The sequence below is a fragment of the Camellia sinensis genome, chromosome 12 (genome assembly GCF_055761805.1).
Source record: "Camellia sinensis isolate YWXY chromosome 12, ASM5576180v1, whole genome shotgun sequence".
Taxonomy (NCBI): domain Eukaryota; kingdom Viridiplantae; phylum Streptophyta; class Magnoliopsida; order Ericales; family Theaceae; genus Camellia; species Camellia sinensis.
The window spans coordinates 139,452,055-139,478,893 of NC_138972.1; the positions used below are offsets into that span (position 1 = coordinate 139,452,055).

At 37.6% G+C, this 26,839-nt stretch overlaps 1 protein-coding gene across 7 annotated transcripts; it reads left to right on the top strand.

Annotated features, from left to right (window-relative positions):
• Positions 1-214: 214 nt before the first annotated feature.
• Positions 215-22,417, top strand: LOC114313746 (putative inactive cysteine synthase 2). 7 transcript variants are annotated; one of them, XM_082900016.1, is made up of 9 exons: positions 215-596; positions 681-1,507; positions 1,607-2,482; positions 5,344-5,404; positions 6,298-6,355; positions 6,875-7,138; positions 17,804-17,891; positions 18,059-20,235; positions 21,704-22,417. In XM_082900016.1, exons 3-8 carry the CDS (start codon positions 2,458-2,460, stop codon positions 18,304-18,306), a joined length of 744 nt encoding a protein of 247 aa, XP_082756142.1. In that variant the 5' UTR covers positions 215-596; positions 681-1,507; positions 1,607-2,457; the 3' UTR covers positions 18,307-20,235; positions 21,704-22,417. The 7 variants fall into 7 exon arrangements, with proteins under 7 accessions (XP_082756142.1, XP_082756143.1, XP_082756148.1 ...); XM_082900017.1 differs by having other exon boundaries at positions 1,472-1,507; XM_082900022.1 differs by having other exon boundaries at positions 216-596; positions 681-2,482; positions 18,059-18,180; positions 19,126-20,235.
• Positions 22,418-26,839: the final 4,422 nt, after the last annotated feature.

Below are 26,839 nucleotides of genomic sequence, written 5' to 3' on the forward strand. Positions count from 1 at the left end.
TCACATATAATAAAAAAATAAAAATAATAGATGATAGAATTTATTTTCGTCAATAAATATTTTTTTTAGCATTACTAAAAAATTGACTTTTTGTGTCTATTTTTTTGTGACCGTTTGATTAGCCGTGGCAAAAAAATAAAAAATAATAATGGAGAAAAAACACTACAGCATAATGAAAGCAAGTAAGTCGTAAAAGGTCCCCATTTTCTTCTTTCATTTATTTGCGCCCTTTTCTTAGTTTTGCCCTAGTAGGCTCACTAATGTCTCTCTCTCTCTCGTTCTTGCTCTCTGTCTCGCTCTTGCTCTCGCTCACATGCCCATCAGAACTCCACCCGTATGAATCTCTTCCTCAATCGCTCAATCTCTCTGTTTCTGTCTCGATGTCTCAATCTCTCTTCCTCTCTTGATCTCTCAATCTCTCTTTCGTATGATCTTGCTCGCTCTCTGTATCTGTGTACATCTCTCGCAGCGATTTGCGCGATTCATCAGTATCAGGTTGTAGGGAGAGCTCTTCCTATGGAGACCGATCAGCATCCGAAGATCTACCGCATAAAGCTTTGGGCCACCAACGAGGTTCGGGCCAAGTCCAAGTTCTGGTATGTATATGTAGATATATATGTATGTATGAGGTTTGAGTATATTATTTTCGATTCCAATTGTGTTTTGGTTAAATTTCTAAGGTATTTTCTGAGGAAGCTTAAGAAGGTGAAGAAAAGCAATGGTCAAATGCTCGCTATCAATGAGGCATATGTCTATCTATCTCATAGAGTAAATTACTTTCTAGGGTTTTGAATATAATCAATTCATGTTTTGATTAGTGCCTATTAATTAGTTTGTTGGTTCTAGGTAACAAAAGAACAAGAATTTAAGCAGAGCTTGTGGTCTTAGTGATAGTAGATTGTTTCTGGTTGTGTTTTATTCTATAATGGGGTTTGAGTCTTTTGATTTTTTGTTTTCACTCTCATTATGTGTTTTTCTTGGAAATACAATTCTATATTTCAGTGCATTATCTCCAATGGCTTATTCTGAGAATTTTCAGTAACAAACTTTATGCGCTGCATTTTCTTAATGATGTAATAGTACCTGGTTTTGCAACTTTTTGAGTAGATATGTCCTGTTTCCAAGGATTGTTCTTTTTTCTTGAAGCAGCTTCTTTGCTGCTCCACAACTTTTGCATTTTCCATATTAGTCCTCCTGGTCACGAGGTCTGTGAATTGGTTGATTTTTCTGCAATTGTATGATTCTATTATTCTTATTTCATGAATTTTTGTTTTAAACTTTTTTTGTCTATTCTACTGAATGCTATTATTCACGTAAGACACATTTCATTAGACGTTTAGGTGAGCTTTTTTAGAATGCCTTCATTTCTATTGGGCCTTCTGTTGCATTTTTCTGCTAATGTTTGTGGAAAACTAGAAATATACTTGTTAAACTAGAAATATACTTGGTAGTTTATTTATTTACTTGACAGGTCCTAGACGAAATTAGAGTTGATGTTGCCTCTCAGGTTAGTATTCATAGGAGTATTTTTATGAATTTATCTTGTTAGTTGATTCTATTTTTCATGTATTAAATTGGTTTTAAATTTAACTTGCACTCTTGACAGTTATCAGCGGGCATCCAAAGGAAGAATAGCTGGAAAGAAGACCAAGGATGCTAACAGGTATCTTACTGTTTCTTTATGGATTCATATTCCTAGTTTCTATTTTGATTCTTACTTCTACTATTTCAAGTCTTTGGAAATCTTTTTATAAGATAACTACAGTTAAAATAAATAATTCAAATTATTTTAACAAATAAACTAGTTTTGCTGCTAGACACAGCTCATGGAGAGCCAAGTGTGGATTCTGTTCACGTTTTTCCTAAGCAAGTGCAACATGCCAATGATCGAGCACTAATCTTAAATTGCTTATATAACCAAGATGATAAGGTTTTTCCTTAGTCCATTTTCTTTGGTTATGTGTCTAATGATGTGAAGGTATGACTCACCTAATGCTAATCTTAAGTCAGCTCAATAAGGCTCAATACCAGATACTTGGTGTTGAATCTTGTACGACCAATCCACCTATCTAATTTCCAATTGATCATTAATCAACAGTGTTTTTCCTGTTTCCTTAATCCACATGCTTTCTCAGCTTCCCCTCACCCTTACAAGTCCCTTGACCTTAATCATGTCACTCCTCAAAAACCAGCAAATACCCTTGATTTATCCTGACCAAACTGCTTTCAACTTCACCACTGCTTCTCCCAATGAGAAGAGTCTGGTGACCTCCAAAAAAATACATTTATAGTTCATTTTACTGAACCGTCTTTTATTTTACCCCTCGTTAAGCACTCTGTAATATTTTGAACTTCAGTTTATGAAAAAAGTTTACTTTTTGGTCACTTGGCACTACGAATTCTGGAGGCATGCTATGTTGTGGTTGTCCAACAATTTCTACTCAATTTGATACATAAATGTCAATCACACAACATTTCAAAGGTACTCCTTTTCATTATATACATCCTTTTCATATACTTAATTTTGTATGTTAGAATGCTGTCGGTTTTTATTGGTTGTTAATTGCTTGGAGTATGTTGTTATTTTAAAAATTTTACAGTTTACCCGTGGGTCAAATATTGTTATTTGAGTCTCATATGGGGTCTTTATTAGTTATAGAATATTGTAAATTTGTAACAAGTCAAAGCTACTTAACTTTTCTTAATTTTGGAATCATGGTCCTAATAGAATTAGGAGAACCCAGCACTCTATAAATACGTATATATCTGTTCTATGGAGTTCTCTTGAAATTTGATGTAAAACATTTGTCACTTTGAGTGATGCTTTGTGAAACCTTACCTTAGGGGGTTATTCCTCCTCTTCTTTATTCACAAAACATTTATTCCTGGGTTACTATTCACAGCCCCAAAACAGTGCAAATTTCAGGCACAAGAACCTTACCTAATCAAGCCTAAATTGCCACCAACCATTGTCCTTGCCTTTCAGCTTTTATTGCCACACCAAAATATCATAAAATAAATGTTTTCCTGGAACAATTTGGGACCACTTCTTAAGACCCAACAACCAAATACTTCTGAAAATCAAGCCAATTGTCACCCTTTTTCCATCTAAAACAGTCAAACCGGCCCTCCACCTTTTAGAACTCTAAGCCTAGAAACTTTCCATAGCTAAAAACCCACTACTAGATACATCATATGTAGTGACCCTTTGTTTCTAAGGCTGTCCCCCTAGTTCTATTGTTCCCCTTTTTCTTCTTCTTTCCTCCTTGTTGAATGAAGCATCTTTAAATCATAATTGCACACACGTGCATGACTAGTTGTAGAGAATAAAGCCCATAGCGTTGATTATCAAGTCTTGAGCCTCTTTGAAGTGAAAAGTCATCAAAGACTCAAAAATATTAGGCATGGGGCAACTAAGCAGTCAGCTTAGCTGAATAATTAAAGAAGTGCAAGTATTAGACCAGAAACTAAGGAAGAGCTAGGTTATTTTAGCGAAGGTTAGTATCATTTTTGGATAGCTGTGGAAATAGTTGTAATATGTAATAAGAAGCGAAATCTCGTAATAATGCAGAAACGCCACATATTTTTTAGTTTAACTAATAACTGCAAACTTTCATACTTGAGAGGGAAGTGCCTTGGAAATCATACTTGAGGACATTCAACATGAAATTTATTCAAGATGTCTGTTACACAATGCCAATTATGTTAGAATCTAGCTTGAACACTAGGAAACTTGGTGACCAAAGAAACCTGAAACCTGAACACTATACTCTGTTTCCCACATGTTGGTCTTCTTACTTTTGATTTTTTGGATTTTGCATCAGGAATGCAATTTCTGCTTCAATCATTCTAGTTTTCATATTGAATTGATCGAACCTTTCATTGTGTGTTAACTTTACATGAATTAGTGATTGTCAACCTTTCACATGAATTAGTGATTGTTCGTTGCACTATGAATGTGTGTTAACTTTACATTTTACATTGATATTCCTATTCTAGGTTCTGTTTTGGAACTCTGAAGTTTGTCCGTTGTGTTCAAGCTCAACTCCAGCTGACTGGTCCATATAAAGAAGATTATTTGTTTGTATTTAGTTTATCTAAATTGCTAATTGAACCAGTTCTATAATTATAGTTGTATATGTGTATGTATTGGGCCTTGAAAAGAACAAGTTAGCAAAGAACTAGAAAGAGGAGGATTCCAACCAACCTCAAAACATGTTAGGAAGAGAAGTACATAGAAGATAATTCAATTTGCTTTTTTAATGAAATTTTAGGTGGTTTTACCTTGTGTTTCCTTCATTGGATTTGAACTCTTATGAATAATTATGGTTTCTTCATCTGTTTAACAACTCCTCAAGCTTCCAAGGTTCCCTTTAACTTTCACATGTGTTTATGTGAGGATGAGGTAACCATTATTATAGCAAAAAAGAGAGAATATGATTGAACTACATGAATATTTTTCATGCATGTTTCTTTTTAAACAAAAGTATATATCTTCTGTGTCAAATTTTTGCAAATTCACTCTCCATCCCTCTATCAAAATTTATGTTTCTTTGGTTAATAGTGTGTTTAAATTGAAGTTATACATAATTAAGGAAAGAAAGATGACAATGAAATCTATTGGGTGGTTGGGATTGCATAAAAAATAAAGTAACACAATTTGCAATTATTTTTATTGTGTGAAACAGTGGAAAACAAATGACATGATAGCCAATTTTGATGCACCATTCTAGAAAACATTTATTAAAATTTTCTTGAAAATATCTTTACTCAACAAAATATTTAAGATAGTTTTTGGTTTGATAATGGACATTAGAAGCAAGATCAACTTTAAAATAGTTGAGCAAAATCATCTCATGTGTTATCTTTATTTTGAAATAAGGTGTGCCATTTCTAACATAACATCAAGGGAGAAATTCCCTTTTTACTAAACTTAGACGGATTCTGACCCTTTGTGTGTGGATATCATAAAATATCATTCAAAACATAATAATAGCTATTGATACCCTTTTCTCATTGTCTTTCCTTTGGCTTTGGCCTTGGTTGCCTTCACCTTGGGGTGGCCGTAGCTTGCCTCGACCTAGTGATGGCCTTGGATTACCTTGGCCTAGGGGTGGCCTCGGTTTCCTTAGACTTACCCTTGGTTCTAAGCCTTGTATGATTATATCTTAAATTTATTGTCTTTCAAGTCCAATGTCTAAGTTACTTGGGCTTTGGTGGTGGCCTTCATTGACTTGGCCTTGATGTCCATAGTTGTAATTATCTATGCCTTAGCCCTAATATTTGGTTGTAATTGTTGTCACAGTTATTTTTGGTAACTCTTTTATTTATTTTGAGAAACAGAAAAGACAATGGGAGAGAAGTGGTGGTGGTTCAATGCCCTAGGATGGATGCTTGTGGCCAGGTATTGGTCTCTTCTTTTTATTATTGTTTTTATTAGGAGTTTTGTTTTAATGAAAAGATTTATGTACTTTTAATGTGAAGTTGGGTCGAATACATGTGTGCAAGGATGGACTTGTGGAATAAATTTATTGGGCAATAAATCAAATATTGTAGAGTAGCTCCTTTATCCTTTGGATCATCTAGTTTGTTTATTTTGCTTTTAGTTGAAATATATAGTGTTTATCTGTAAGGATGTTAGCAAGTTCTAAAATTCTAAATTTTTACTTAGTGTCTTATGGATATCAAAGATCTGAATTCTTTTCAACACTATTTATTCATTCAGTTATCATGTAGCAATTGATTATTTTACAAAATTTTCTATCATGAGAAGTTGATCATTTCACAATCTCTCCTTTTACACTAATGTGTGCATTTTTCCATATAGGGTGGCAACTTTGATGGTGATTTTTTTGTTTTTTTTTTCAATTGGCAGGTGATTATTTATATTTATGTAGATAATTTTATTAAATTGAACAATCATAATTTATAAATAATAGAGCAAAAATAATCAATCTTTGTCTTTGGCATAAATTGACTCCCTAACCTTGTAATTAGAAGTATGTAAAAATTATCAACTAAGCTAGTCCACTTGATTAACTGTTCCACTATTGTGGCAGTCCAATCTCTTGCCAAACTCTTCCACTATTGTGGCAGTCCACTAAGCTAGTGTTATTTATATTGGTGTTATTTATATTGTGGCAGTCCACTAAGCTAGTCCACTTGATTAACTATTCCACTGGTGTTATTTATATTTCTTGCCAAACTCTTCCACTAGTGTGGCAGTCCAATCTTCCACTATTCTGTTCTGCTGATCTGTTTCCCCTGCTGTAGTATTCAATTCTTTTTTGGTTTCAGGATTGGACACAGTATGATAACTGATGCTGAGCAGATGAGTCTTATAACACTAGGGAAGGTAACATAACCATGAATACAACCCTTACCTCGTATTGTATAAAGGATGTGTGCAATCTTGATGTGCTTTGCCTTTTGTTTTTGCTGTATTTGGACAACAACAGCCCTTGTATATTAAGGCAACCCTTCCATAGATAGGCCGCCTTAACAAAAATTGGAGTCCATGAAACTAATTTTTTTATGCACCATCAGCACATAAACACTTAAATCAACAGCTGTAATGTACCTTTAACCCTAATAATAATATATCTTTTGTCGTAAACAAATGATCTGAAGTAGAACACAGCATGAATGCATTTAACACATCGTGGTGTTATTCTTCATCTTGGCTCAAAATGCTTCCTGTAAATATGTATGGCACGTTATGTCCTCAATATGTTGATAATCACTTTAGTTTAGATTAACATTTATCCTGTCTATAAAAAAAAAAAATAAATAAATTAAAATATATCCTGTTTACCATTCTGATGCAACAATTTTCTTCTTTTTTCCCCATCTCCTCCGCCCCCCCTCTATCTAGAGCATTCTGGTGGAGCCAACTAATGGAAACACTGGCATTGGACTTGCATTTATAGCTGCTTCAAAAGGATATAAGCTCATATTGACAATGCCAACCTCAATGAGTCTAGAAAGAAGGGTTCTTTTTAAAGCTTTTGGAGCTGAGCTTGTTTTGACTGGTTCTGCTAAGGGGATGAACGGAGCAGTTCAGAAAGCTGAAGAAATTTTGAATAGCACGCCAAATGCCTACATGCTTCAACAATTTGACAATCCTGCAAATCCAAAGGTATTTTGCTGCAATTTTTTTATTCTCTCCCAAGCACCATGTTGCTGCTAGAATCACTACAAGGCCATTTCTCTAGCCTTGCTCCAAGATTTATACCACTATTGAATTGTCTTGATGCGGGACGTGTGAGCTCAAAGTTTGGCATGGTGGTTTTATTCATTTTTATAATTTTATGTTTATTTATAGTTGGATTAGGCTATTAGTAATATACTCACTAACCATGGTGGTAAAGTATATACTTGACCAAAGAATGTCACAGCCAAAAGAATGTTATTGGCAATCAATGCTCTTTTTCAGTGCTTGTAACGCCCTCAAAATAACAACATTAAACCCATCTGTTAAGACATGCATTTACATATAAACTAACCATATTCCTTTATTCTTTAGAGTTCCATTACAAAAGTATTACATGTTCACCTCATGACAAAATGCCCTACGAGCTTACAGCTCTCCAAGTTAACACTTGGTTACAACAAAGAGTACTAACTCGTTTACACATAAAGCCCTTGGCTTGAAGTTACATGTAATACATCAAAAGTAAAACGACTACACTATGTCCGCCTCTAGCCTCCCAAGCTATGTCCTTGGAGGTGGCATGCTTCCTGTACCTGAAAATGATGTTCCCATATAGGGTGAGCCACAGCCCAGTAGAAATACACTAAACCAACCATGAACAATGACTAAAATATTAGCAATTGATAGATGGCCAACACTGATTCAATCACATAAATCACATATTTATGTCATACGACTTATGAGTCCAAGTTTCCTTTCATTTTCCCTTTTTCAACGGATAGGCATATAAGCACTACCCACACTTTCAACAGATATATATAACAACAATATCCACAGATAAGCATAAAAGCTATATCCACATTCTACAACAGATATGTATAACAACAATATCCCACATTCACAGATAAGCATAAAAGCTATATCCACATTCTACAACAGATATGTATAACAACAATATCCCACATTCACAGATAAGCATATAAGCTGTATCCACACTTCACAAGATAAGCATATGAGCTCTATCTTCACTTCTCTAGACAAGCATATGAGCTGTGTCTACGGAGTTCATCCCCTATCTCCTCCCAATACCTATCCGGCTTAGAGGTACATCCCCTATCTTCCCCTAAACCGCGGAGTACATCCCCTATCTCCTCCTCTACACATAACGTATACAAACACAAAGGTTCTATATACAATCACTCAATACATATAATTAATGTATTCTATCAACCGTCAAGTTCCATGACACATTTCATTGATTAGTTTCAGTTTGCCTAATCATCATGCATTGTCTACAACAATCACGACTATCCTCCACCGATAGCCCAAAGCAGTTATTTCTAAACAGAAAATAAATGCACAAATGGATATTCAATCAACATTTCATTTCTTCATTCTTCTCAATTAATTATCCCAATTAATTAAACAATGTAATTAGGTCAATTCCCATAATTAACATTTCAACCCTTAGGTCCCATTTTCATCAATGATTCAACATTTATTTCATTTCTCTATGCCAAACATGCATCTAGGTTTATTATGAATAAAACCCCGACTTTTGTAAAATTGCACAAAAGCCCCAAACTTTCACAAAATTACCAAACCAAGCCCAACATCTCAAAATACCAAAATTTAAAGACAAAACCCATAGAGAGGAGTAGGATATCCCTACCTCAAATTCGGGGTCCCAAAGGAGATGAAGACTCCAAGATCAACTTGCTCCAAATCCAAACTTTTTCAGATTAAATCGAAGCTCTCAACACCCTCTATCTTTTTAACAAAGGCCCTAGACTAGATTCACACTCTAGGGAGATCAAATCTTAGAGAGAGTGCAATTTTAGAGAGAGAGAGACTCGGATTTAGGTTTTGCTCAAAGAAAAGAGGTGAAAAAGTGATGTTTAAGACGCTGCTGTCCGCTGATATAAAACACGCTCGCTCGAGCGAAGGATTGGTCGCTCGAGCGACCAGACACAGAAACACTCGCTCGAGCCAAGAAGTTCTCGATCGAGCGAAGAAAAACCCAGACCGCTCGAGCCACGAAAAGCTCGCTCGAGCCAAGAAAGACAGCTCTCAGGTCCAGAACCAGGTGCAACCGTTCGCTCGAGCGAGCTACTCTGGCTCGACCCACCAGACACGAACCCACTCTCGCTCGAGCGACCAACTCCTCGCTCGAGCGAAGGTCCAAAATTCTGGGCAGCAACACTATGCTCCCGAACACAACCAACCTGTAACAAACCTGCCTAACACATCCTATAACTCAAATATGAGGAAAAAGGAATGTAAACACGATAATAACCAACTATCAACATCCACGGACACATGTCCGGATCACTGTACAACAAGGGTAAACCCGGGATCGCTATAACCTCCCCCCCTTAAAGAATTTCGCCCCCGAAATTAAGCACAAGTTTTCAAAAACAGGTTTTTCTCCATTTTAATCAATGTTACACTTGAACATTCAACAATTCGACCCATTACCGGTCATCCCATCCCTTTAACAAGAGATATATCACAATGTGTAAACAACATATGTATTTTCAACATGCATTAACATTATGCACTACCTTTCCAATTTCAACAATATATTCAACATGTATAATGTTACATTTAACTTCCATATGAGGCAAGTTCTAAACATACTTCCAATAATCAAAACATTTTTCAATGTTTCACAACTTAAGACATATATAAAAGCTCTTAAGTTCAACAACATGCAAAATTTAAACACAAGATTACATATCAACAAACAAGTCCGGATATTTTTCTCGAACTTCCAACTCACGTTCCCAAGTGGCTTCCTCCACTCCGTGATGTTTCCACAAGACTTTCACCAAAGGAATGGTCTTGCCACGCAGGACCTGATCCCGCCTATCCAAGACCCGTACCGGTCTCTCCTCATACGAGGCATCCTCATCTACCTCTAAATCAGTCCAATCCAGCACATGTGATGGATCTGGCTCATACTTCCGAAGCATACTCACATGAAACACGTCATGCACTCTAGACAACTGCGGTGGTAAGGCTAACCGATATGCAACCTCGCCAATCCTCTCAAGGATCTCAAAAGGACCAATAAACCGAGGGGATAACTTCCCACTCTTCCCAAACCTCATCAGACCTCGCCTAGGTGATATCTTCAGAAAGACATGATCACCTACCTCAAACGCCAAAGGTCTCCTCTTACGGTCGGCATAACTCTTTTGTCGACTCTGGGCTGTAACAAGCCTCCTACGGATAAGCTCAACTTTCTCCGTCGTCTCCCTAACCAACTCCGGACCTAACAAAGGTGCATCACCCACCTCGGCCCAACAGACTGGAGACCTACACGGTCGGCCATACAAGGCCTCAAACGGTGCCATACCGATACTAGACTGAAAACTATTGTTGTAGGCAAACTCTACCAATGGCAAGTGCCTCTCCCACGTCCCACTGAAATCAAGGACACAACCCCGAAGCATATCCTCGAGGATCTGGATAGTACGCTCGGACTGCCCGTCAGTCTGAGGATGATAGGCCGTACTAAAGGTCAACTTAGTGCCCAAGGCACTCTGCAAACTCTGCCACAACCTAGCAGTAAAACGAGGATCTCTATCTGAGACAATCGTCACTGGGACCCCGTGCAATCTCACTACGTCCCGAATATACAAGTCGGCAAGATGATCTACCGAATCTCTCACGCGCATAGGAATAAAGTGCGCCGACTTAGTCAACCGGTCTACAACCACCCAAATAGCATCACTACCCCGCTGAGTCCTGGGAAGACCTACAACGAAGTCCATAGTGACATGCTCCCACTTCCACTCGGCAATAGGCAAGGGTTGCAACAAACCCGCTGGCCTCTGATGCTCGGCCTTCACTTGCTGGCAAGTAAGGCACTTCGATACGAAAATAGCCACATCTCTCTTCATACCCCGCCACCAAAACTGGCGACCCAAATCCTGATACATTTTAGTACCTCCCGGATGCACCGCAAGGCGCGAATGATGAAACTCTCGGAGTACCTCTTCTCGGCAAGCCTCCGGTACAAACAAACAGTCCCGGTATCTCACACTCAGGTCGGGATACACCGTCAAACCCTTCTCAACTGTCCCACTGGAGATCTTCTCTCGGAGGGATTCTACCTCAAGGTCACCTCTCTGTGCCTCTAACACTCTAGTCACAAGTGTAGGCTGCGCAACAACAGAAAACAAGGCCGCAGCCTCAACAGATTCGCCCAGTAGCAAATCAAACTCGCCAAGTGCTCCCAACATCTCCCATTCCCGGATGGCTATACATGCTACATCACTAATGGTCTTCCTACTAGGGGCATCGGCCACAACATTGGCCTTTCCCGGATGATAATGCAACTCAAAATCATAATCTTCGATGAACTCCATCCATCTCCTCTGCCTCAGATTCAAGTCTCTCTGTGTAAACAGATATTTCAAACTCTTATGATCCGAGAATACCTCGAACCTCTCACCGTAAAGGTAGTGCCTCCAGATTTTCAAGGCAAAGATCACTGCTGCTAACTCTAGGTCGTGTGTGGGGTAATTCTTCTCGTGTATTTTCAGCTGACGTGAACCATAAGCTACCACTTTCCCCTCTTGCATCAACACACAACCCAAACCCTCTCGTGAGGCATCACAATACACAGCATAACCCAACCCTCTCTCCGGAATAATCAACACCGGAGCGGTGGTCAATCTAACTTTCAACTCTTGGAACGACTTTTCACAAGTCTCACTCCACACAAACTTGACTCCCTTCCGAGTCAGTCTCGTCAACGGTGACGCTAACCTGGAGAAATCTTTCACAAACCGACGATAATACCCAGCTAATCCCAGAAAACTGCGGATCTCAAACACACTCTTAGGCTGTGCCCAATCTTGCACTGGCTCAACCTTGGATGTATCAACAGACACCCCTTCCCCGGATACCACGTGGCCTAAGAATTTGACTTCCCTCAGCCAAAACTCACACTTCCCAAACTTGGCATACAGTCTATGGGCTCTAAGCAACTCAAGCACCACTCTCAAGTGTGCCTCGTGCTCCTCCTCAGAAGACGAATAGATAAGAATATCGTCCACGAAGACAACCACAAATCGGTCTAAGAACTCCCGGAAAATCCGGTTCATCAAGTCCATAAAAACTGCCGGTGCATTGGTAAGCCCAAATGGCATCACCAGAAACTCATAATGGCCATACCGCGTACGGAATGCCGTTTTCGGAATATCCTCATCCCTGACCCTCAACTGGTGGTAACCCGATCTCAAGTCTATCTTAGAGAAACAACGGGAACCCTTCAACTGGTCAAACAAATCATCTATACGGGGCATAGGGTACTTATTCTTAACCGTAGCCCGATTCAACTTCCGGTAGTCAATACACAATCTCAAGGCACCATCTTTCTTTTTAACAAAGAGGGCCGGCGCTCCCCACGGTGAAACACTAGGGCGAACAAAACCCTTATCTAGCAATTCCTGGAGCTGAACTTTCAACTCAACCAACTCTGCTGGAGCAAAACGATAAGGTGCCATAGAAATCGGCGCCGTGCCGGGCACTAAATCGATAGAAAACTCTATCTCTCGGTGAGGTGGCAAACTAACAAGATCTTCGGGAAAGACATCCGAATACTCACAAACCACCCTCGGTAACACAACTTGGGTCTCATTACACTCACTACTCTCAAAGCTAGCAAGTAAACCACTAAGCTCACTTCGCCCTCGCGAATCATACCCCGGTGGCAAAACACTACCAACCCGGTCTCCCAAGAAATGGAACCACTCCCCGCTCAAGGTACATAACGTGACCCTCTGGCGGTAGCAATCAATAACAGCCCGGTATGACGATAGCCAGTCCATACCCAAAATAACATCAAAACCCTTCATGGGCATGACAACAAACGGAAAAGGAAGCCTATAGTCGGCGACCTCTATATCACATCCTCTAACACCCTGTTTCAGGATCAACTCACCACCCAAAGGTGATACCACACAAATAGGAGATGCTAACTGTGCTAACTCCAATTCCAAAACAGATGCAAATGCAGCAGATACAAAAGAATGAGATGCACCCGTGTCTATCAACACATTAGCAACTGAGTTGCAAAACAGAAAAGTACCTCTCACTACTGATGGAGCCGGTACTAAATCCTGCGCGGTAACAGCATACACGCGCCCCGTAGGCCCCTGGTCTACCTGCTCACCTCTCGGAGCAAAAGACTGCTGCACAGACTGGGATGACGAAACTCCCGGATTGGCCCTCGAGGCCTGCACAGACTGAGCTGGCTGAAAACCATGCGTCTGCCTAGAACCAGACGCTCCTGAAGTGGCACTCAACTGTGGGCAAAACCTCTTCATGTGCCCAGGTTGTCCACACTGATAACAAGTCAAAAGCTGCCCCCTGCCTAAACTCTGACTCTGCGGTCTAGCTGAAGAAGAAGCAGCTTTCTGACCCCCACCCTTCTGCGGGCAAACTGAAACCTTGTGACCCAACTGGCCACACTTGTAACAAGTGAAATCCCCCTGACCACCTCTCCCTGAGCCCACACTCGGCACTGGGAAGGTCGATCTAGCAACACCACCCTGCGACTGCTGAGGGTTAGAACCCCTCTGCCTCCTGCCATCACTCTGACTATCCTGGCTCCTCTTGGAGCCTCTCTGCCCCTCATCCTCCTCCTGCATCATAAGCTCCATATGAGCTGCAGCATCTACCAGGTGTCTATACTCTCGGATATAAGACCCACCAACTCTCAACTTGAGGCCCCGCCTCAACTTCCGCTCAAACTCATAGCAACGGCGTTCCTCAGACGCCACCAGTTCCGGTGCAAACCTGGACAGACTGGTAAAAGTAGCCTCAAACTCGGCCACTGACAAGCCCTGCTGATTAAGCCGGCTAAACTGATCCCTCAGCTTCTCTCTAGCTACTGCAGACAAAAACCTCTCCTGAAAAGCATTCACAAATGCCTCCCAAGTACCACCAACACGAGCCTTCTCGTACTTCCACCATTGACCCGCATCTCCCTTCAGCTGGAAGGATGCCAAGGTCACTTTCAGTGCTCCGTCCTCAATGGCAAGCATCTCGAACGTCTTACTCATCTGTTCTAGCCACTCATCAGCCTTCAGTGGCTCCTTCGGATCCCCGATAAACTCATCCGGATTACACCGAAAGAACTCCCTCTTCAAGAAGGAAGGCCCTGCCTCAGCTGCCTGATTCTCAGCCCTAAGAATACCCAAAGCTCCTGCTATCTCTCTGGCCAAAGCACCCATGGCCTGCTGACCCACTGGCTCGGCCACATTGGCCTGACCAACTCCCTCCTGCACTGCCGGAATCTCACCCTGTAACGGTGCTTCCTGCCTCGCAGGTCTACCACGCCTAGCTCCTCTTCCTCGTCCTGACATCCTAATAAAGGCAACACAGAACGTTAGCACATTCACAAATGTGCCGAAACTAAGCACTCGCGTCCTAATGCATGGACAACTGTAATTCACTCCACATAAGCACATAAACACATAAGCACTTACGAATTTCATTTCCGGATAATGATAGTCCCGAGGCGTTACTAGAGTTCCGGTTAGAAACAGCATTGATCAAGTGCTTTTCCAACAAGACTTCCAGAAACTCAAGGATCCAATCAACATCCTAGAAATTAAATCCCATACCCACATAGTCACATAAGCATGTTAGCATTTAAGCACATAACATATGATACTACATCTTAGTCTCTATCAAGCGAGACAAACCCATTGTGATACTAATCACTTCCCACGTACCCAAAGTATTCGAACCCGGTACGCTTTGATACCAAGTTGTAACGCCCTCAAAATAACAACATTAAACCCATCTGTTAAGACATGCATTTACATATAAACTAACCATATTCCTTTATTCTTTAGAGTTCCATTACAAAAGTATTACATGTTCACCTCATGACAAAATGCCCTACGGGCTTACAACTCTCCAAGTTAACACTTGGTTACAACAAAGAGTACTAACTCGTTTACACATAAAGCCCTTGGCTTGAAGTTACATGTAATACATCAAAAGTAAAACGACTACACTATGTCCGCCTCTAGCCTCCCAAGCTATGTCCTTGGAGGTGGCATGCTTCCTGTACCTGAAAATGATGTTCCCATATAGGGTGAGCCACAGCCCAGTAGAAATACACTAAACCAACCATGAACAATGACTAAAATATTAGCAATTGATAGATGGCCAACACTGATACAATCACATAAATCACATATTTATGTCATACGACTTATGAGTCCAAGTTTCCTTTCATTTTCCCTTTTTCAACGGATAGGCATATAAGCACTACCCACACTTTCAACAGATATATATAACAACAATATCCACAGATAAGCATAAAAGCTATATCCACATTCTACAACAGATATGTATAACAACAATATCCCACATTCACAGATAAGCATAAAAGCTATATCCACATTCTACAACAGATATGTATAACAACAATATCCCACATTCACAGATAAGCATATAAGCTGTATCCACACTTCACAAGATAAGCATATGAGCTCTATCTTCACTTCTCTAGACAAGCATATGAGCTGTGTCTACGGAGTTCATCCCCTATCTCCTCCCAATACCTATCCGGCTTAGAGGTACATCCCCTATCTTCCCCTAAACCGCGGAGTACATCCCCTATCTCCTCCTCTACACATAACGTATACAAACACAAAGGTTCTATATACAATCACTCAATACATATAATTAATGTATTCTATCAACCGTCAAGTTCCATGACACATTTCATTGATTAGTTTCAGTTTGCCTAATCATCATGCATTGTCTACAACAATCACGATTATCCTCCACCGATAGCCCAAAGCAGTTATTTCTAAACAGAAAATAAATGCACAAATGGATATTCAATCAACATTTCATTTCTTCATTCTTCTCAATTAATTATCCCAATTAATTAAACAATGTAATTAGGTCAATTCCCATAATTAACATTTCAACCCTTAGGTCCCATTTTCATCAATGATTCAACATTTATTTCATTTCTCTATGCCAAACATGCATCTAGGTTTATTATGAATAAAACCCCGACTTTTGTAAAATTGCACAAAAGCCCCAAACTTTCACAAAATTACCAAACCAAGCCCAACATCTCAAAATACCAAAATTTAAAGACAAAACCCATAGAGAGGAGTAGGATATCCCTCCCTCAAATTCGGAGTCCCAAAGGAGATGAAGACTCCAAGATCAACTTGCTCCAAATCCAAACTTTTTCAGATTAAATCGAAGCTCTCAACACCCTCTATCTTTTTAACAAAGGCCCTAGACTAGATTCACACTCTAGGGAGATCAAATCTTAGAGAGAGTGCAATTTTAGAGAGAGAGAGACTCGGATTTAGGTTTTGCTCAAAGAAAAGAGGTGAAAAAGTGATGTTTAAGACGCTGCTGTCCGCTGATATAAAACACGCTCGCTCGAGCGAAGGATTGGTCGCTCGAGCGACCAGACACAGAAACACTCGCTCGAGCCAAGAAGTTCTCGATCGAGCGAAGAAAAACCCAGACCGCTCGAGCCACGAAAAGCTCGCTCGAGCCAAGAAAGACAGCTCTCAGGTCCAGAACCAGGTGCAACCGTTCGCTCGAGCGAGCCACTCTGGCTCGACCCACCAGACACGAACCCACTCTCGCTCGAGCGACCAACTCCTCGCTCGAGCGAAGGTCCAAAATTCTGGGCAGCAACACTATGCTCCCGAACACAACCAACCTGTAACAAACCTGCCTAACACATCCTATAACTCAAATATGAGGAAAAAGGAATGTAAACACGATAATAACCAACTATCAACATCCACGGACACATGTTCGGATCACTGTACAACAAGGGTAAACCCGGGATCGCTATAACATCCAGTTGTTTATATTACATGAGGGTCTATTGAATGCCGAGTCTCTTCTTGATGAAATACCATTGTACGTGGAGGGAGCTTTCAGAATTATTATATGGTAAATTAACTAGACAGACAAGTGCTTCAATAGCGTGCATTCTAAGATGCAATACAATTAAAGGGCAAGTGATATACAGAATTATTATATATCTTTTGGCTAAGTGATATTCAACATTTGTTAGGGTTAAAACAAATTTCCTTTGCTAGAATATTTTATATTAGTTACCATCAAAACTTGCATGATTTCCATGGTTTGCTCAGAAGATACAAAACACCCTAAAGGGCGAGTGAACCTTCTAAATTTATGAGAGCACCATATTTTATTTTGGTAATCATGGGTTACCAATGTATGATATACATATTTTTATGTATATATGTATTTCTCGTCACCCCTGCTAAGCTTTAATACATGGGGGAATGAGGATAGTGGACACAGTGCAGCCAAGAGCACTATGGAAAAATCCAAGCACCACCTTTGAAAGAGCACAACTTTTGAATGGATGATGGCATCTTATATACTCATGGCAGTCTTGTATCAGCGACAATGTGGGACATGGCCACTGTTTTTCCCACTAAGTATTAATATGATGGAAAGGCAGAAAGTCGAAACAGTAGAGTTAAGGACACTAAGGCACAATTCAAGCACAACCTCCAAAAAGACCTATCTTTTGAAGGGGTGATGATGCATATGCTGCATATTGACCACCAAATGCATGGTTTCCCTGATTTGTGCTTGCAGTTTTTCGGTGGGACAAATTTTGGCCGTACTGCAGGGGGCCCAAACTATATTACTAGTTGCGATTATGATGCTCCAATTGATGAATATGGTAAGTTAAACTTTACTTAAATAAGATAATTTTTTTTTTGGGTTAACAACTGATGTATAACTTGGATACAAATATATGGTTTAGTTGCTTATTCATATCACTAATAGCATTCTCATTGAAATGGTTGTTCACCAATCTCACTTTTTATCTCTTTATTTTTCATACAGGATTACTAAGACAGCCAAAATGGGGGCACTTAAAGGATATGCATGATGCTATAAAGCTTTGTGAACCTGCTCTTGTTGCTGTTGATTCACCTCAGTATATGAAATTGGGACCAAAGCAGGAGGTTTGTTTTAACTACATGATCTACTTAACTATTAATGGTAAAGTTATCTTAGCTTCGTTATTTTCGTTAGCTAGAAGTATCAAAAGATATATTGCAATTTCTATGATGTCAAGTTGTAGCCTTTAATGTTTTTCCTACTAGCATACTGTAGAGTTCAGCATCAAGCAAGACCCAATTTTTGAAGTTCTAGGATTGGAATTTTCATTGTTGACTGTGTTTCTCACCTAATGATATCTGAAAAGAAAGTGTTTCCATGCTCGTGGCATTAAGGTGACACTGTTTCAATGCAGTTTGTTGGTAGTGTAAAAGTATAAAGCTCTTGAGATGAAATGATAAGTATCTGAACTTATCATTAGTATGGGTAATTTAAAAGCAAGCACGCCTGTTAGTGTTTGTTGTATACTGCAAATGACTAATTTAATTCCCATAGTCTAGACTGAGCAAGAACATCTTTTCCGGAACATTCAGAGGAATGAATATCACAATCTTTTTGACTTCATCAGGTTGCTATAAGCTTCTCATGTTCTGCTATGAAGAGTTGGAAGTTACTGCAAAATGTTCTGATAATTTGATAGTACTGCAAAATGTTATATTTCTTTCCTCAAATTATTTAGGCCATATGTATTATTTGGGCTTCCTATAAAATCCTAATATTTGCAACTTTCAAGCACAAATGCTCCCACACCCTTTGACTTCTTCGGGTGAACGTGCTTACTCCATCTTCATGCTTTCAAAAGATGAGAAAAAATTGAGCGTGGAACCATTTTTTGGTCCTTTAAATCTTGCATCAGAAACTTCAATCTTTTAATTCATATCATCATGTTTCCATTCCAGAAAATTTCTGCTGAACTGTGCATGTACTGAATCTTCTAGTATGGCTTACCTTTTATTGTGCATTTGCATGCTTTGGCCTATATTTCAATTATTTCATTCTGTATTCTACAGGTCTCTGTCTTTCAAAATTGGCTAAGAAGTTAATTTGCAACTGATCCATACATGTTTTAGTTTTTGTAATGTATGTTCTACGTGCCTTTAGGGAAGCAGAGTCTATGGTTTTCTGCAGTTCTTGACATTGGCATGGTGTCGAACTGTTGGTTGAGGAATAAGTTATTGGGTGTTGTTTGTTGTGTAAATCCATATCAGCAATGAAGTATCTCTGGATGTGAAGTCAAATAAAGATGGAATTATAGGCAAACTGTTGTAACACATGAAAAAGCTTGTACGACATGTGTCCCATAATGGCAGATGATACAGTATCTCTGAAGAGGTTAATTTTGTAACGTTAGGAATGATGATATTAATATATATGAGAGATGATACGGTATATTATGGATAATGTTTTATAAATGATGAGATGAGAGTTAAAGATGTAAAATAAGAAATAAAGAAGTTAAAATGAATGGTAAGTGTAATATTTTAGTGTTTTAGTCTTATTATATTTAAAATTTAAAATTATATAATATATATTATACACATAAAAATATGTTTAATAAATATAATAATAGTTGGAGTGGGGTAGAATGGGGGAGGGGTGGGGAAAATTGCATTCCTATGAGGGGGGTACCTACACTTGCTACCTATTTGCATTAAATTGGTATTCTGTGATTCTACTGTTTGAACATGTGCCTGCATCTTTGTTTCTTTATGTTTCTCTTCCTCTGTCTCAATCACTCTCCCTTATTCATCCCAGACTCAACTAACTTTAGAAGAAAGGAAAACTTAATTTGTTAGAACTTAATTTTTCTCTGTTGTGTACCTATTTATCTGGAATTAGAATACAAGCATAGGTGTAATGCATTCTACTTGTATCTTAGTTAATAGTTAAAGTAATTATCTGTATAGTACCTGAACTATATTTTTTGCCATCAAATTTACAAGTCTGCCTTGAAGGGCAGATTATCCATATTAAGTTGACTTGTTAACCAAGATTTTTCATCAAGACTTTTGAACTCTATTTCTTTTGTGATTTTTTTTTTTTTTTTTTTTTTTTTTTTTTTTTTTTTTTTTTTAATTTCAACTTGGATATGGTTCAACTGCAGTGGAACTTTTGACAAGGTAAACAAATATTTTTTAGGTTGCTTTTCTCTTGGTTTTAAAAGATGACTGATTCTTTTTTGTGATCCTTTCTTTTTGTTAGATAGTATTTTCATCTAGTATCTTACCAATTAACAGAAATTGTACTCACATTTTGTTGTTCCCACTCAATAAGTAAATCCCCACTGCTTAGCATCATTGACCTTTATTAGAATGTGCAAGTACTGAAGAAAACATGGACTTATTCCACGAAACATGGAAAAAATGAAAAAAGTGAACAGTTTTAGTATTTTTTTTTTGGGTCTCTAAACTCTTTTCAAAGTTGTGTTGACATTACTTTCCAGGAAAGCCAGTGTAAATAACTGGTTTTTTTTTTGGTGTGTGTGTTGGTAAATTCTGATGGTAATCAATGCAATAATACCTAAAAACTTAGTGGCAGTGTGTCGACCTCTTTGCATGTCATTGTTACATGCTTACAGACTTGGCTTTTCAAGTTGAAGGTCTAACAATGTAAGCATTTTACTTTCTGTAGTTTTATCTATGCGAATTGCAAATTGAAGATCAGAGACTCTCAATAAGTGGGTTCCTCTTTTGAGTAATCAATGACAAGCAGGATCAATTGTGGTGGGAACCATGTCTTGTGTCTATATAGTGTTTATGGTGGGAACAAATTTTTTTTTTATTTTATTTGTAAAATAATTTTCTTAAATACCCCCAAAAGTGGTGGCACACTCCAATACACATGGCGCATACAAAACAAAACCAAACAAAACAAAAAACAAAAACAAAAACTATACTTCTACTATAATCTGCCATATGTCTACGATGCTGTACAACTCCCCCGAAAAGGTGAGAGAAAAAGATTTTTTTTGACAAGTTAAAAGAAGGAAAAGAAAAGATACTAAGAAGTTGATAGGGAATTGGGGAATTTCCCTTGGAAACACGTTATGAACACTGAAGCCCGTTCAAGGTAGGTTACTTTAGGTGGTTGGTGGTTCATGCGAAGATTTTTACCATTGAAAATTGATTAAAAAATGAAAATTCCTCCCTCATTAGTGTTTGTTTGTGCAAGGAAGTGGCGATGTGGTGGATCATTTTCTTTTTCTCTGTACAGTGGCAAGGGAGATGTGGACCCTATTATTGTCCTTGTTTGAAGTGTCTTGGCTCTTCTGTCTTGCCTGGATCTATAATGGAGTTATTTAAAAATTGAATTGGTGGTCATTTCTTTTGGAATCTACATTTTCCTTAGGGATGCCGATAATTAGTCATTTGTTGGTTTTATAGGCTCAGATTTGGACAATTGTTATCCATACTAGGTATTTTTGTGAACACATGCTTCTGTTTGAAATGCATGTGCTTTATTATGCTCTTTGATTTTTATTTTTTCGTTGCTAAGGGTTGCTGGCAAGATTATTAAAGTAATGTATGAAATGATGTGTTCGGGACTTTCCATAAATGTGACTATTAACTAGTTATGAACATTGCATAGGTGTCTTGCAAATTATGCTTTATTGTAGAAGTTCTTGTGATTATTGGACCAGATTTTGGGCTGTGTCTGGGCTGAACTGGTGCCCTAAGGTCTCTGCTGGTATGCTGAGGCTGTTGAGCAGATCTGCTATGCTGATTGATCTGAGCTGAAAAGGGAGGTTGATTCTGGGTTGATCTGGTGCCCTGAAGCCATGGTTTGCATAGGTCTGCTCTGCTGCCTATTGAACAGAGTTGCTATGCTGCTGATTGCTGATATGTTCAAATACAGTCTTGGTTTCTGCTGTGTTGTAATAATTGCTCAGATATGTTTAGGCTATTCTTGGTATTAGGACTGAGATGCAGGTAAATCTGTCACCAATATTTGGAAGGTGGAAGCTGGGCTTTGCAGATTGGTAGTCTCGCTGAGGTAGGTAGCTGGTCTGTTCTATCTGTGAAGGTAATATGGCTCCAGCGTTGCTCCATTGGAATGATCTGTCTGCTCTGTTGGAAGTTGGAAGCTGGTCTGGCTCCATTGTGGCCCCCTTGGAATGTATGTTGTAGATTGTAATAGCCTTATACCTTGTTATTTTCTTTGATTTTTTTGTTCTTTTAATATTTGGTGAGAGCAAAGTGTAGTTTGAGATTGAATTTTTAGTGATTGTTTTTGCCAAATCACAGATTGTACGTACTATTGCTCTTGTATACATGTTAAATTCTCAAGTTTTCTTCTTAGTTAGATTCTTTGGCTATGTTGAATGAATTTTGTTCCTTAATTGTGGTACCAAAACTGTGAGCAATTTTTAATGTTTTAAATGTTATTGTTCCTTAACTATGGTTGGGTTGAATGAATTTTGTTCGATATTGGATTGAATGTTTAAAAACAAAAATTGAATGCTCTGGAAAAAAAAAATAGAGAGATTTGGCGACTAAAAAATTGGTCGGCAAATTCTACACTTTTGCGACTAAAATCATTGGTCGGCAATTCCTTACCTTTTGGCGACTAAATTGTTAGTCGGCGATTCCTTGACTTTTGGCGACCAAACTTTTTGGTCGTGGAATGTCACGATTGGCGACCAAAATTTTTTGGTCGCGGAATGTCACGATTGGCGACCAAATTTTTTGGTCGTGGAATGTCACAATTGGCGACCAAACTTTTTGGTCGTTGAATGTGATAATTGGCGACCAAACTTTTTGGTCACGAAATGTGTCAATTGGCGACTAAGATATTTGGTCGGGAAAAAATCACTTTTCGCGACCAAAGTGTTTTACCGACTAAATGAATTAGTCGCGATAATGATATATTTAGCGACCAAAAATTTAGTCGGCAAATCCAACTTTTGCCGACCAACCAAAATTTTGGTCGCGAATTACTTTTGCCGACCCTCAATTGGCGACCAAAAAAATTGGTTGCGGATAACTTTTGCCGACCAAAAATTGACTTTTAGCGACCAATTTTTTTGTTGCTAAAAGTGTTAATTCTTGTAGTGACGTGTGTGTTTTGTGTTTTGTGTTTGTGGATTATGATCGACTTTCAAACTGCAACCCTCCTAGACTTTTGTGTTTTCCAAAAAAATGAAAACATTAAACAGAAAGCAAAAACATATTTATTTATTGCTTACAGAAAAAACATATTTATTTATTTATTTATACTGAGAGAGAAATAGTCAACTTTTGTCATTGATAAGTATTAATCCCTAGACCTCCAATGTAAGAGTGTACAAGAGTGGCGAAATGAACATAGTTCAGATGGAATAACGAATAATTATCCCATTCTTTATATAATTTTTGTGTATGTTTTTTTATTTATATATCATTGCTCATGAAAAAAATAAAAATACTATATACAGAAACAGAGTTCAATATGACGCTGCAAATTTCGTATGACAATGTAAGCTTGTGAACAACTACAAGTCAAATATATATATATAAGTCACAGAAGATTCCATAGTATGGGAAAGATATGTACTTTTTAATCAAAGAAGAAAATGGTATAATTTTATACTTTCTAACTCATAACTGAAAAAAAAAAAGAAAAAAAAAAGAGCCATAATCTAACATTACATTAGGTATAATCAAAGATCTTATGAGTCATCAGTAAAATAATTAAAGAAGAAAATTGATTATAACTAAAAAAATATGACATAATTAAAGGTTCATATAATTACCTTGAAATGAGGTGTGTACAGAAGAAATTTCCATGCAATGTTTTCAATTCATTTGTGATGAAAGAAGACCCGCAGTGTCACATGACTTTGGAACAATAAATTCATAGAAAATGTTAAATTATTGGCCGACACGCGATGTGTGTGTAATTCAAAAAAATGTACTACTATAAGAATAATAATAAAGAGGAATGCACACATAGTATGAGTTTTTCAAGTTGCAAATGTGTTCTTTATCAAACATACGATCTTGGTTTCGAGTCCCATCGTATTCAAATTCTTAAACCAAACATAGCCTAAAGAGTCAAAACACAAAAAATTCATCTCCAACAATCTACTTACTCTTCATATAAATAAAAGAAGAAATTTCATTTTATCTTCCAAACTATACATCGATGATCAATTTAACCCCTATACTTATAATTTCAAAATTACACCTAAACTATTCAATTTTGGATCAATTTTACCTCTACCATTAGTTGCCGTCTTCATTTGAGATTTCATTTTACTCTCAAATTATCCCCAAAATATCAATTAGACTCCTAAACAATATGAAGTTTGGGGTGTAATTGATATTTTTGAGATAATTTGGGGGATAAAATAAAATTTCAAATGAAATTTTGGTACTACGTCAACAACTTCCGTTTGATTATACACGATAATTAACAGCAGGAGTATAATTGATCCAAAATCAAATAGTTTAGGTATAAAATTAAAATTATAAGAAGTATAAGGATATAATTTGGAGAGTAAAATGAAATTTTTTCTAAATAAAAAAGAAGAAAAGAAGGGAAAACCCTCCCTACTCAATTATCCATTAAGGGATACTTTTCGCTCTCTACATTGAGGATGGTTTTATTACTCTTTATAATTAAAATAATTATTTTTTCTCTCATCTCTCATATTTTCTTCAAAAGGTGGAGGAGGAGGAGGGAGAAGAAAGTAGGATAAAATATTTTTGATAAAAAATAATAAAGAAAAATATTTAAAACGAGTAGAGAAAAAAAAAGTATTACAAGAGATGATAATTGAAAAAGTGATTAATTTTTGAAAAACAAGAAAAAAGAAAAACATATTTTAACTAAATTTGAGAGGAAAAATGAATATTGTTAGAGATGGTCTAAGTAACCTTAGTGACAATCATCAAAGAGAGAGAGAGAAAACAATTTTCACTGTGAAAGGAATTTTGACCCTTGTGCCATTTTGGTCTCTATAATTTTAATTTGTTCAATTTTGACTCTGAATTTATAATTTTGTTTCTATTTAGTCCAATTACTTACAATTATTAGTATTTTTTAATGAAAAATATGCACATAAGTGACAAGTGTCATACTTTTAAGAATGAAATTATAAACGTGCTCAAGTTAATTAGTTAACCTTAACTGATTCAACGATTATATTCTTTCAAAAACACTAAAGAAGTTATCAATTAGACCAAATTGATACAAAATCTATAATTAAGGGTCAAAATTGAACCTATTGAAAGTGTAGGAACTAAAATGATATAAGAGGTAAAATGTGGAGACTACAGTGTAATTTACCCTATTTTTAAAAAAAGAAAAGCATCACTAATCCTTACTCATTTAAAGGTTACTATTTTTCTATACGAGATAATCCTAACACATATATTGGGTTTTGAAGTATGGATACTCCAAGGCATTTATTTAGTTCAACTTATTGCAAATTAAAAGTTAATAATAAGAAAGTAAAAATTAAAAGCATATTTCTCTTAATTTTTACATAATTAATTTTTTTAAAACTTATTTTAGTTATTTTTATCTGATAAAAAATTATTATTATTATTATTATTATTATTATTTATTTTTTTTTTATTTTTTTATTTTTTTATCAACAAAGATAAAAAGAGATTTATAGTTAAAAATATAATAAGTGTATTCAACAAATCACAAAGACTATTCAACATCGAGACTTTTGAACAATTAATTGATAAGTAATTGAATAAGTCTACTTAATTTACATGTCCAACAACATGTGTACCTCTAAGACTATTCAGCATATATACCTCCAAGATATCAGCAGATTCATCACAGGGGATTAGGGTTGATCACGGTCTTTGTGGACAATCTACCGGAATCTATGGTGCCAAGAAGTCTTTTTACTCTGTTTAGCAGTTATGGTGTGGTGAAGGACGTCTTCATTCCGAACAAAAGGAGGAAAGCTACTGGATCAAGATTTGGGTTTGTTCGATATGACTGTCCAATAGCAGCAAGGGTAGCAGTCCAGAAAGCAGACGGAATCTGGTGTGATAATAAGAGTTTGAAAGTGAGAATAGCGGAGTTCGGAAGCGATGCTCAGTATCCAAAGAAGAAGGAGGTCAGAAAAGGCAAGATTATACAGATGGAACAAAGGATGCACAGTAAGCTTACAACAGGGGGCAATGGTCAGAGATCTTTTGCTGATGTAGTCCAAGGTATAAGAAGAATCCTATGATAACCATAAGAGCACAGGAAGTTGGAAATGGATGGCTTTATGAAAGTTTAGTGATTAAGCTCAAATCTTTCTTTTCTTTTAATGCCTTCAAAGAAGAGTACAGCAAACGAGGACTAAAGGAGGTGAGCATAAAAGATGATGATGGCCGTATAGCACTTCTATCCTTCAAGTCAGTGGAACATCTGAAGGAATGGAAGGGTAGACTAGAGGAATGGATATATGAGTCGTGTGAATCAATGGACGAATGAGAGAAAGGTAAAGTTATTGAACAAGAAAGGTGTGTGTGGCTGGCATGTTATGGTATTCCTTTTAATCTCTGGAATACTGGCACCTTCAAGGCGGTGGGTAATATTTGGGGAGAAGTTATCTAACATGATGAAGCTACGAGTGCTGCGAAGTCATTTTTGTGAGGTAAAGTTAGGATTATTACTAGTAGTCGTGAGTTTATCAATCAAGTGATCTTATTAGAATGTAATGGAAAGCAGCATCCAGTAAGGGTGATTGAAGAGTAACTTTTACCGGCATGGTCAAGATCTGGAGAGTGC

What these genes read in the sequence shown, in the direction of transcription:
- LOC114313746 (XM_082900016.1), top strand. Translation starts at nt 2,458, where the DNA reads ATGTCAATCACACAACATTTCAAAG. An exon ending in GTCTTATAACACTAGGGAAG is followed by an intron (nt 6,356 to 6,874) that starts GTAACATAACCA and finishes CCCTCTATCTAG; the next exon opens with AGCATTCTGGTGGAGCCAAC. An exon ending in ACAATCCTGCAAATCCAAAG is followed by an intron (nt 7,139 to 17,803) that starts GTATTTTGCTGC and finishes TTGTGCTTGCAG; the next exon opens with TTTTTCGGTGGGACAAATTT.